At 40.3% G+C, this 12,263-nt stretch overlaps 1 protein-coding gene and 1 long non-coding RNA gene across 2 annotated transcripts in view; both read left to right on the plus strand.

Moving 5' to 3' along the window:
- The window catches only part of LOC131262568 (uncharacterized), a 174,424-nt gene that overhangs the window by 104,450 nt on the left and 57,711 nt on the right, over window positions 1-12,263 (plus strand). The window lies entirely within an intron of this gene.
- Window positions 280-7,320, plus strand: LOC131262511 (eukaryotic translation initiation factor 4 gamma 2). Its single transcript, XM_058264534.1, has 5 exons — window positions 280-642; window positions 721-1,616; window positions 2,188-4,591; window positions 4,658-4,823; window positions 6,638-7,320. The coding sequence occupies exons 2-5, from the start codon at window positions 871-873 to the stop codon at window positions 6,820-6,822; spliced, it is 3,501 nt and encodes a 1,166-aa protein (XP_058120517.1). The 5' UTR covers window positions 280-642; window positions 721-870; the 3' UTR covers window positions 6,823-7,320.

A 12,263-nucleotide genomic window follows, 5' to 3' on the forward strand; every position in this document is an offset into this window, starting at 1 on the left:
CGTGTATAGCGTTCATTTTGGAGGCTTCGTCTAGGTTTCGGTACGTGTTTTTCTTTGTTTACGTCTTCAGCAACGGAAAGCGTAGCACGTAACAGTTATTTGAAGATTTAATTTGTCGTCTCATTTTTTCTGTTGCTATCGCACACGCAAACCTAGACGGACACATTCGAATAGCAATTTGGTGCATTGGCTCAGCTGTAAACTATCAAAACTATTACTTGTGTCCAAATAAGACTCTTCGGACTTTTCGTCGTTGGTTTGATTGCGCTTTAATTTAAAGCGCAGCCACAGGGGGATACGATTCAGTCCGCAACGAAAGCAGTACATAACCACCGAAAAACAACCGCAGTGCAACAGCAGTGGAATCTGCGCGGAAACAGTAGTCAGTTTGCTTCGTTCACCATTCCGGGAAAAATAGAAAAGATAGCGGTTCCACCGTCAGTTGGGTTGCGGAGTGCATATCCTACTGCTGGTGCTTCGCCAACCTTCAAGACGGAAGACCCGAGGCAAACGGGGACAGAGTCTCGCGCCACGGGGAGGGAAAATCCAGTCCCCCCCGCTAGCCGACGCTGGGTCCCTCCATCCCTGAGACCGCAACATGGACTCACTGAAGAGGCCAGAATTGATTCGATTTTTCGAAAAGTAACTATCATCACTATTTAATAGAAAAAAACAACATAAAACCGTTAATTTAATTCTATTTTTACTTATCATCAACAGGTTCGCGGTATTCTAAACAAACTTACACCAGAAAAATTTCAGAAACTTAGTGATGAATTGCTTAAACTAGATCTTAACTCGTCGAAAATTTTGAATGGTGTTATCCTGCTGATCTTCGACAAAGCTTTAGATGAACCGAAATATTCGTCTATGTATGCGCAGTTGTGCAAGCGCATTGAGAAAGAGCTAGAAACCGACATCGATAAGAACAAATCGAGCACTTTTCTGCAGATTTTGCTGAACGTTTGTCGCGATAAGTTTGAAAATCGCGTACAATACAGTGAGAAGATTATCAATTCTGAAAGCACACTCACCGATGATTTGGAGGAAAAGAAAAATGTCGCTAAACAGAAAATACTGGGCAACGTTAAGTTCATTGGCGAGCTATACAAACTCGACATGCTGGCCGAACCGCATTTACACAAGATGCTCCGCTCGCTGTTCACCAACAAGTCAAGCTCGTCGACGGAGAAGAACTGCGAGGACATGGAATGTTTGGCCCAGCTCATTCGGACATGTGGAAAGAATCTGGATACAGAGTTGGGAAAACAGCTGATGGATCAGTACTTCGATAGGATGGAACAGTACTCGCTGTCGTCGAAGTTTCCACCGCGTATCCGGTTTATGCTACGCGATCTAATCGAGTTGCGCAAAAACAACTGGACTCCCCGTAAGGTGGCCCTGGTCGAGGGTCCGGCCCCGATACAGGAGTTGAATCATGACGACGACGTGCTTCCACCAGGACTTAACCACCTGCGCAACCGCGATCGGGATTATCGTAATAACGATCGTAGCGAGCAGCGCGACTGGATTAGCAAATTTACGTTGAATCTGCAGCATCTCAACGATGGCTTCAATTTGCTGGGTGTTTCGAGTCCTTCCCCGTTACTTCCTAGGTGAGTGTTCAGATATGTACCATTTTGTTAAAGTATCCCTTCCAATAGAGCATATGCGACAAGAAAATTGTAGGCTAGAAAGGTAACACTCCAGATTTTCTGTAATTTTCACATCATTTTGTTTTTACAACAACAATTGGTTTCAGAAGAGCGACCAAATCAAACTAAGCACTTTTTGTGCAACTGTTCTATATCCAATGTTTATGTGTGGAGTGCTTATGTGGGACTTGACCGCACCGCGTCCCATTCGTGCATGGGTTTACCATATTAGAATCGAGGTTTGTGTTTACGATTTTTATCGTGGTGTGTCGTCACGTTACTGCTGCTTAATCAGTGCTCATCTCTACTGAAGGAGACTTATGGAGGTTACTGACTGAACGTTTATTACTCAGGCTTAGCCAAGTCGCGATAAGTTTACCAATATTAATTGATGTTTATGCTTTTCCAAAAATCAAAATAAGTTCAGTGATTGTTTTAAATTTTTTACGTTATACTTTTTTAATTACTTTGTAATGTGTAGTGATATCATTGGCATACATTTAATAAACGTAAACAATTGTATTCATACCAGCTATAATCAATCGTCGAATGGTTATGGAAACCGAGATCATCGAGACAATGGTGGCGGTGGAGGTGGTGGAGGTGGAAACTACCGTATGCATAATAATCGCACCAACCAGAACAATTATGGCAACAACATGCGTTACAACAAGCACAGCAATAACCATCACCATCATCAAGGCGGTGGTGGTGGAGGTAGCGGTGGTTCTATCCGAGATAGTAGCAGTGGATCCCACAACTCTCCGTACGGCAACTCCAACATGATGAACAACAAGGATTTGGCTCCACGCTTCAAACGCAATCTGATGACTCCGCCACAAAATCCAGTTGAAGAGTTACAAATGCGTCCAACACCCAACAGCTTACTGTTTAAGGCAAATATGAACATAAAAACACAGCTGCCCATTTCTTCTCCGATGGGAGTTGGCGGTGTTGGTGGCGGTAGCAAAATTACTTACAATTCCCAATCTGTGAACGAGTTTTCATCGCCTCTGACCACTCGTACATTACTGAGCGAACAGCGTAATGCTAGCCAGATCAACAGTAGTGCCTTTTCGGGAGGCAGCAACGCAGGATCTAGCTTCGATGGTTCTGGGGTCTCTGGCAGCTCTTCAATGCCCAACTCTGTTGCTAATAATAGTCAAATTAACAACAGTGCAGTAGGAAACAACTCCAACGTGATGAGTTCTGGTCGTAGTGCAGGAGGAATATCGAATGTAAATCAGAACGCATCATCCATCACGATGGGCCATCATCATCACCACCAGCAGCAGCAACACGTGTCCCATGGAATCAATCCTCGATCGATAGCAGGTACTGGAATGAATACCAATTATCATCATAATAATCAGCTTCAGCATAATCAAAAACATCAATATCATCACGAAGACTCTCAGCAACATTATTACACCCAACAACACGAACATCATGGAGGTCATCAACAGCAACGAGGGCACGGCGTAATAAATGGCGGTAGCGAGAGATCACTCATGCCACACGATGGGCATTCGCATAACAATCGGCACTACGATAGCCAAGCACATTCGTCGACCACATCGAATGTTATGTCTACAACCGGCCCGAATACTCCTGCTTCACCTGCAAACAACTTGGTACAGAACGAGCAAATGATTATTAAGCAGGCATCTTCAGAGAAGCTCGAGAAGAAAAACAAAAAAGATAAGGGACCGGGTAAGGACGAATACCTAGTGCGGGTTGCGGCATTTGTGAGTGATGTATTGCTGGAGAACATAAAACAACAAATCGCTGAGGATGAACAACAACATAACATTAATGAAATAGGAAGTTCAAAAGAGCCTGCTTCCAATAATGAAAAAAATAAAGCGGTGCAAGAGATTGTTATAGAGGTGGTCGATAAGCAGTCGAATGATAAGCCCCCCACTACAACTGAACAGGAGGAGGGTTCTGAGGATGAAAAGAGGGAAAGTTTATCCGAAACTACTTCTTCGCACCCTGACAGCTCCTCTTTTATCGATACAGCTAAACAAGAAACGGGGCTTGACTCACAAGAGACCCGGGATTTTAAAACACAACAGTTTGAGGCAAATGAAACGACTGCTGGAGAGCTTGGAATGGAAGAAAAAGTTGACGTTGGTTCGGAGACCAACAAAGAGACAAATGCAGTTCTATTCGTCGACCAAGAACAGATCAAAGAAAACATAATTGAACAATCTCCTCCGGTGCAAGAGAAAGGCCCTTCAGAGGAAGAATGTCGCAAACTGTCATTGATGGAGGAGTTAGTAGACGCATTTAGTGCGCTGAAAATTCCGGAAAAGTTTATGCGGGATGCGATTATCAAAATTCTGAATGAAGTTCTCGACCGTAATGAACCTTTCCATACGAAGACGATCGAGTTTCTGCAGGTGTTGCGTAAGGAGGCAAAGCTGTCCAACAGTGCTGTTCTCGAAGCCTTCAAGTCGGTGGTGAACGGAATTAGTGAAAAAGAAAAAACTATTCCTAAGATCACTACTATCATAGCATCACTGCTGGCCCGTGCGGTATCCGTTAATCTTTGCAAACTAACAGACATTTCGAGCTACACGGACAATGGACAACACTATCCACTCTTCTTGCTCGTCCTGCAGCATCTACACAAACAGCTCGGCAAACCGGTGTTACAGGAGATGTTTAACAAGAGCAAGGTTAATTTGATGACCAGTTTGCCTGAGTGTGATCGCAATAAAGAACGTATGGCCGAGATACTGGAGGATCGCAATCTTAGCTTCATATACCCGTTGTTACGCGTGCAGTCCGAGCTGTGGAAGCAGATTCTGTTGGACGACAACCCACAACATTTCTACAAGTGGATCAAGGAAAATGTCGAAGCGATTTGTTATACGGATCCTGGATTCATCACGGCCGTTATGACGGTGCTGCTGAAGTACATCAGTCAGGTAGCACGCGCGGTGTTACTTATTTTCCACATTCTATTTATTTTCTTTAATTTACGATTCTTGTAGGAATCAAGCAAACTGGAGGAGGAAAGAAAGCGAGTCGAAAAAGAAAAGGAAATTTTCACCAAGTACTGCCCCGTGCTGCATGCTTTCCTGCACAGCAATATTGATCTACAACTGATCGCTATATACGCAATTCAAGTTTACTGGTATGACATCGGCTATCCCAAAGGTATGTGTCTGCCCATGATTACTAATAATGAAATTGTTTCTCCGTACCGGGGGTGCAGACGACGTGTGCGCGTTCTTCGGGGCCGAAGAACGCGCAGACGACGTGCGCGTGTTAGCAAAACTCCTCCCCGAAAGAAACTCCTACAGCGAGAGTGAGCGGCACTATACTACTTTCCTTTGCAACCGTACAGGAAGCAATGTAAAATCTGAGCTGCACTCCGGATTTTAGGATGTTTACGCACACAATCTTAAAAACGCCTTACATCCCTAGATGCGCAGCATTGGGTTTTCTCTAGTAGGTTGGCCATGGAGGAATTTTAATTATTTTGGTAGCTGTTATCTCTTGTAGAGCCAACAGACCAATGAAAAACATTTTATAAAAACATACATTTGAAAGCGTTATCGAAAAACATAAGCGCTGTCATGAGTTCATTGCAATAAAATAAAAATCATTGGGCTTATGACATTAAGACTTTGTATGAGCCCGGAACGGCTGACCTACATTACGTAGGTGGTAGTGAGTACAAAAATGAATAAATTTTGAAGTTGATATAGATACACTGATAAAAGTATTCCTTAAAATTCCAATCAAACAGGTTTTCTGATAAAGGAATCGTATGATAGGTAACTGTTGATCAATATAAATGTGTTTCCCTGTTTCTATTGTTTTTTCGTTAAAGAACGGAATTTAAACGTCCATTAGGAATGCTTGTTTTGGTTATCCTAAATTGCAAGATAGCGCTATTTTTACCAGTTATATGGTTCTGTATGACCTTGCGGCTGATACAAAGATCAGGCATTTTACGCTAGCGTTGGTCTGGTTTGGTGTGAGCCGTTTCGTACTCATACGAAAAGTCCTTTGAAGGTCATATCAAAATAGGGCGGACTTGCAACTTGAGACCCACTGGAGTACGAGGGGCCATTCAAAAGTTTGCATACACCGTCAGATTAAAACAGCAACCAGAAACCTTAGCGCCCAACTAGGGGCTCTAGTATTTGGTGACAAATTAAAAGAAACAATTGTAATACTCTTTCCTTTCCGGCTCCACCAACAGTAACAGAAAAAACTGTCTGCAGCAGGAATGGGAGCTCTGAAAACCTGTACAACTTGTGTCCAACATTGTAGTTCTTCATGAGAAAACAGCAACCAAAATGATTAAATTTCCTTCATGGTAAAACAATTAAAGAAAAACCAAAGATGCGCATCTAGGGATGTACGTTACTTATAAGGAAGTATGCGTAAACATCCCAAATTTACCTTGCTTCCTGTACGGTTGCAAAGGAAAGCAGTATACAGTTGGTCCCCGCAGTACGCGATACTCGATATACGCGAATTCGCAATACGCGATTTTTTACAACTGACAGCTTATAGCGTTGCTTGAGTTCTGACTAGTCAATTTTACTTTGTTTTGGTAGAATGAAGTTTTTAATATGCACTTTTTAACAGAGACATAATTATGCAATGTAAGAAATGGAACGCTTATTAGTGATTTCGATAAAAGATATGTTAAATAAGCGGTTCCCTCTCAGTGTCAACTCTTCAATATGAGGTATAAACGAAATGGCAGAGGAAATCCTCAATACGCGAAAATTCGATATACGCTATTGCGTCCGGTCCCAAACATTCGCGTACTGCGGGGACCAACTGTATTGCTGCTCACTCTCGCTGCAGGAGTTTTTTTTCCGGATTTTGCCGAAGCTAAACCGCACACTTCGTCTGCGCGTTAGCCGCGCCCGAAGAACGCGTAGACGACGTGTGCACACCCCTGTACACTACTGCAGTTATTGACATGTTTAAATTGCTTTATTCCTTAGGAGTCCTGTTGCGTTGGTTCCAAGAGATGTACGAAATGAGTGTTATCGAAGAGGATGCTTTTCTGCGGTACAAGGAAGATGTCACTGATACATACCCAGGCAAAGGCAAAGCACTATTCCAGGTCAATCAGTGGCTTACATGGCTGGCCGAAGCAGAAGATGAAGACGACGAAGAGGAAGATTAATTTGCTAATATAGAAGAGATATGAATGGTACAAGCGTTAGTAGCAAGTCAAATCAAGTGTGAATTAAATCAACGCTGCTCTCCTTTGCTAATTTTTCTATTGAGATAGACTATTTTGACTTTGAGTAGTTTTATGTCATGCTACTTTTATGATTTACTAAGATAACTGGGAGGACGTTTTTTGATAAATGATGTAAGCCAAAAGCAGCGTTTTGGGGCATCTTTCGATTACCGGTGTTTTAGTTTGGCAGTCAGACGATTTTTAAGGCGAAACATTAACGATGGTGAGGATTTAAACCGTATCACTTAAAAGATTTTATTTTATTTTCTTCTGCCCTCTAATGGACAGCAACAGGATTATGTAGATTGCGATATTTTATTTTTTTCATTTCCGCTCTGTAGAGAATTTTGTTATATAGTACATTTCGTGACGTAATCTAATTTGGAGCAAATGGTACTCTTTTGAATATGGTATAAACGCATCTAGTACGACGATTCATGCTTCTTGTATTGATATTGATCGGTAATATTACAACGGTTCCAAGAAATATTCGAAAATTTTATCTTCCTCTAAAAAAACATATTGAAAACGCTGCCACACACACGGTATTTCGTGGCAAGTCATATAATGCAAGTACACACTTGTTTAAAGAGATTCTTGCGTCAAATAATACTGTAACAGAGACTAGAGAGTTTTGAAGAAGATGGTCGACGCTACTCAAATGTTCATCATTCACATTCGAGTGGTTAGCTGCATGAACAACTTAATAAATAGTAGATGAGTGATCAAAATAACATTCACCATTACATTATAAATATGATTTTTTTTTTGCAAAATCTACCGGATGCTAACAATCAGAGTAAAATAAATAAAATGAAACTGAAAGAGCGGCGGAACGCTCAAAAAAAAAATAATTTTATCATCCCTTACTATTCTCATCTATATCAGCATAGAATGTGGGTTGTGCTCTGTCCGATTCTTCTTGCAATGTGCATTTCAACTCATCCTTGTTAGAGATTGCCCGTTTACGAATAGAATCATCTTAGATCTTCCATAGATGTTCTATCAGGTTCATATCTGGACTCTGTGGGGGCGAATGGAGAGTTGACATTATGAAGGAGCCATAACTTGGTATTTAGGACTGTGTGCTTAAGATCGTTATCTTGTATCTCCCTTGTAGTTCTAATTTCTCGGCACTTTTTGTGCTCAATCGTCTTTCCAAATTTGAATGTAGGCCCCATCAATTGCCTCATCACTGAAGTGTTACTGCCCCTACTATTGTTGCACTCACTTTGCGTTTGGTTTGATTGCTCGGATTAAATACCTCTGATCTTATACGGTTAAACCTCGTGGACGACCTTATCGCTTATTTTTTAATGTTTTTAGAACGGAGTATCGATTAATCACCTATCAAACTAGAGAACGGAGTCTGTCCACAAGTTTTTCGATCTCTTAGGATGACTTTCATTGATTATGCAATCGTACGATTAGTTTTCTTTCTCTAAGGGTTGTCTCTAAATGTTTTTAACGCATGATGTGAGCTAACTAGATATTCTGAGGTAATATTACACGCTACGTTCATTTTCACTGCTTTCCGTTCCGTTGGTAATTCATCGCAAACCATCGACGGCGAGCGCAGCAGTGCACATCCAAACATGCCCCACCAACATTTCGCTATGGAAAATGACCGCTGCTTTTCTGTGAAGTGTTCGGCTACTTTTCCTATTAAAGCAGCTCCGTTCATTTCTGATGCAGCACCGGAGTTCATGAAATAATTGAAGCGTATGAAATAATTAATGAAATAATTCAACAAATTTAAGCTTTGTTTTGAACCTTTGCAAAACAATGTGAAAAAATTCAAAAAACATTTCACAACTCTTGTTCCGTTTGTTTCTCTTTCTTCTGTTCTGTTCTGCCTTTCTCGTTCTGCTGCCTCGCTCCCCTCTGCGGTCCTCTTGTAACCTCCTGATGTGTTCTGCTCGCCTGGTAGCAGGTGTTCCGCCGTTCCTTCGGCTTTGGGAGTTGATATGTTGCCTGAGAGTGAATGATGTATATATTTGTCTTTGTTATTAAAGTTTTTACTTACCATTTGATTCTGCCAGTCCGAAGCGTGTGAGGTGTTAATCTCGAATTGTTCCAGTAGTCCACCGAGATTCTTGTACACCCTCGGGTTTAACTAGGGTTTTCTTTAATCGCTTTGGTGTTTGCACGCACGCGTCGCTTGATACACACATGTGTATAACGCACGCGCGTTGACCTTGTAAATAGAACCGCTAAAAACTCTTGCACACCTGAGCAATGCCTGCCAAGGTAATACCAAAGCAATACTTGACAACCTCTGTTTTTCTGTCAGAATAGCTTACCTTGGCATTGCTCATGTGTGAAGTATCAGCGCAAGTTGTCGACAAGTTGGCGACGACAACATTGTTTTAAATTTCATTCTATGAATATGAATCAGAAAGAGCAAATAACAAATACTGCACATTCGATAGACTGGCAAGACACTGGAAGGATAAGTCCGGAGAAACGATAAAAGGAATAATCAACTTCATGGATAGTAATAACATCTAATGCAGCATGCATGAAACCTTTTTCGGAACACTACTCAAACAGAGCACAATTCAAACGGGCGAGCGCTGAATCTTTCCAATAGTTTGTATAAACATAGACAGACACAATATACACAACCAAGCGATATGACTCTACTGTCAAAGCTTTCAAAGAGCAAGTAAGCCTCTGAATGTGAAAGGGTGACCTGTCACAGGAGGATACAATCTAGCTCGCAAAACCGAAGAAGAAGAAATTTCATTCTATACTCGTTTTTACATTAAAAATAAACAACACCAGTTGTGTTTGAATGCGAATGGTTGTTTACGCTTGGTATACTGGTTTGTTTACCATTTCTGTACTAGGTAATATTGAATTGTCAAACATTGGCGAGGTTGCAACCAAAATTTTTTGGTTGAGCAAGATTTGGTTGCAAACTTTTCCGACAGATGGCGATACCATAGAATCTGCATATTGGCAGTGAAAGTTGGCGCCAACATTGGCAATGTGTGCAAGAACTTTAACAAGAACCAGCTGATTCTTGTTTTGCCACACTGGTGTGGCGACAACCGATCGCACCGTATGATTATCTTTGTTATATTTTCGCGCAGCATTAAATATACATATGCGCATGGAATTTCTTTGTGTTATCATTACAGTTGTTCGTCACATTTTTAACATGTAATAAAAGGTACTCAAATATGACCGCAAAATGTTTGATTTAAATTTAAATACAAACTGGCGCTAGGCGCAGTGTACTGCCGGCGTCATTAACAGTGACCAAGCGACTAAGTTGCATGTTTTTTGTGTAACATGTGCTTTATACGTTAAGAACATGCAAAACGAAAGAACGGAGCAAAGAACAATACGAATGATCAAAGATGTACTTTTTCCTCCACGAACTTTGGTTCATACCTAGCTTGCAATATGTTACAGATAAGAAATTACTTTTACAAAGATAGGCCATGCCAAAATCTGGTAAAAACTAATTGCACAGCTTACCCACATCCGCTACATCCAACTGCAAGTTGCAATGATTTTTTTTCAGATTTCGATGTCGCATCGCATTTTTCATTGCTTAGCATTTGATTGTTTCATGAGATTACGTCTTTTGGAAACTAGTAAAGATCTACACACAGATCTATACACCGATTGGAGACAGCATTCGGAAGTAACGGATAAAAATCTAGCTCTTATCAAAAGCGAGTTTTGTGTGCAAAATGCGCTCCAACATCTTCTTCCGCCGGAAACATATTCGTTTCTCAGCATAAGGTGAAATCATGTATTGACAGTTTAAAAGAGAGCAGGTTAATGGCACTCCTTAGTCAAAATGCATTCGTTTTTTTAATGCTGGTAACCCTAATATAAATACATAAACTCGTGTAGCAACTGCTCAGCTGGATAGAAAATTAACCACTACCGGACAAAGATTACCGTTACTTTGTAATTAACCTTTGAACTGAGAAACACGGCCTTAACGTTTGCATTAAAAAATAGACAAATTTCGTCGACGATAAGAAAAAAGTCAACCCAGCATATTGAATAAAGTAAATTTTATTGTAAGATTAAGATTTTAGTACTTTCAAAATAACTTCCGACGGCCAGTTGGCCTTGGCCGAAACTTTGGCGTAGCCAACCAAACCAACCATGTAGGAATGTTTTCAGTTGTTGTAAATGTTTTTTTTTTTTCGATTGGTTGTAGTTGATAGGGATATTTCAATTATATTTGACCCATTCAACTCCTCCGATCCTCTTTACGCATGATTTACTGTGGCTATGTATGTCCGAACAGCGACTTTGGGCAAATCCTTCTCGCTGATTTTCACTTTTAAAATTTATTATATTAAAAAAACATAAAATTTTGGCTTTAAAACTACTGTAACAAGCTTCAAAAGTAATATAAAATACTAGGCTTTTTAACCACTTGTCGCCATCTGGTTTTAAACAATCGTTGGTCACGTGGTCCGCTAATAAGCTGGATGTTTAACACACAATCAAACGTAGATGGTTGTTGTCAAACTTGTTTTAAATTTAAACGAAATGCTACTCTTTAATTTGCTTTTAACAGAAAGTTTCTAACGTGTTCCGTTTTTTCATGAAAAGTCGTTAAAATTTGTCTCATTTTTTAAATGTCAACGTTATTCCCGAAATGCAAACGTTCGTTACTAATCAAGATTTAATCGGTATAAGGACAGTCTATGTCGATTATTTAAAAAATAAAACGCCCCACTGTTGAACATCTTTCACGCCCGAAGATAAAACTCAAAAAAGAATTCTATATTTCAAATATCAAATGGCGAACATTAATCTCTAACGTCAAACACCTCGCAATAATTGCCATTCGAGATCATTGATTCAAAAGATCAATGTATTGCTGAGATATATTTTTGATGTTTTGAATATAATGGACACACTTTGTGAATAGCCGAACATATGTTAGTTTGATATGCATTCGTTTACCTTTGATATGCATTCACAGGTGTAAAACGTACAGCGGTAGCAATGGTAGCAACTGCGGGAGAAGAGTAAAAATTGAATACGGGAGAGAAAAAATATCGCATCCACCCTTCTTAGAACATAATTTGAGCCAGCAACTGGCAAACTTGTAATTTGTTTTCCTAACGCAGGAATTGCTGATATGCATGTGCATGTGCATGCGCAAACAGATCGTTCCGAGCTAACTGATAAATATCATCAATAAATTGAATTATATTTGTCTATTTTCTCGTTGTCATTATAGGTATGTAACACTTACACGATTTTGTAATAACGTAAATGAAAACATACCCACATATAGAAATTCTGTCGAAGGATTCTTTATTCTATCGAGTGTTGCTTTGAAGAGACCGCACGAGAATGCTTCGAATGCTTTTGAATTCATACATCTTTGATCA

This window comes from Anopheles coustani, chromosome 2 (assembly GCF_943734705.1).
Source record: "Anopheles coustani chromosome 2, idAnoCousDA_361_x.2, whole genome shotgun sequence".
Classification (NCBI taxonomy): Eukaryota; Metazoa; Arthropoda; class Insecta; order Diptera; family Culicidae; genus Anopheles; species Anopheles coustani.

What these genes read in the sequence shown, in the direction of transcription:
- LOC131262511 (XM_058264534.1), top strand. Translation starts at nt 871, where the DNA reads ATGTATGCGCAGTTGTGCAAGCGCATTGAGAAAGAGCTAGAAACCGAC. An exon ending in CCTTCCCCGTTACTTCCTAG is followed by an intron (nt 1,617 to 2,187) that starts GTGAGTGTTCAG and finishes TATTCATACCAG; the next exon opens with CTATAATCAATCGTCGAATG. An exon ending in TGCTGAAGTACATCAGTCAG is followed by an intron (nt 4,592 to 4,657) that starts GTAGCACGCGCG and finishes CGATTCTTGTAG; the next exon opens with GAATCAAGCAAACTGGAGGA.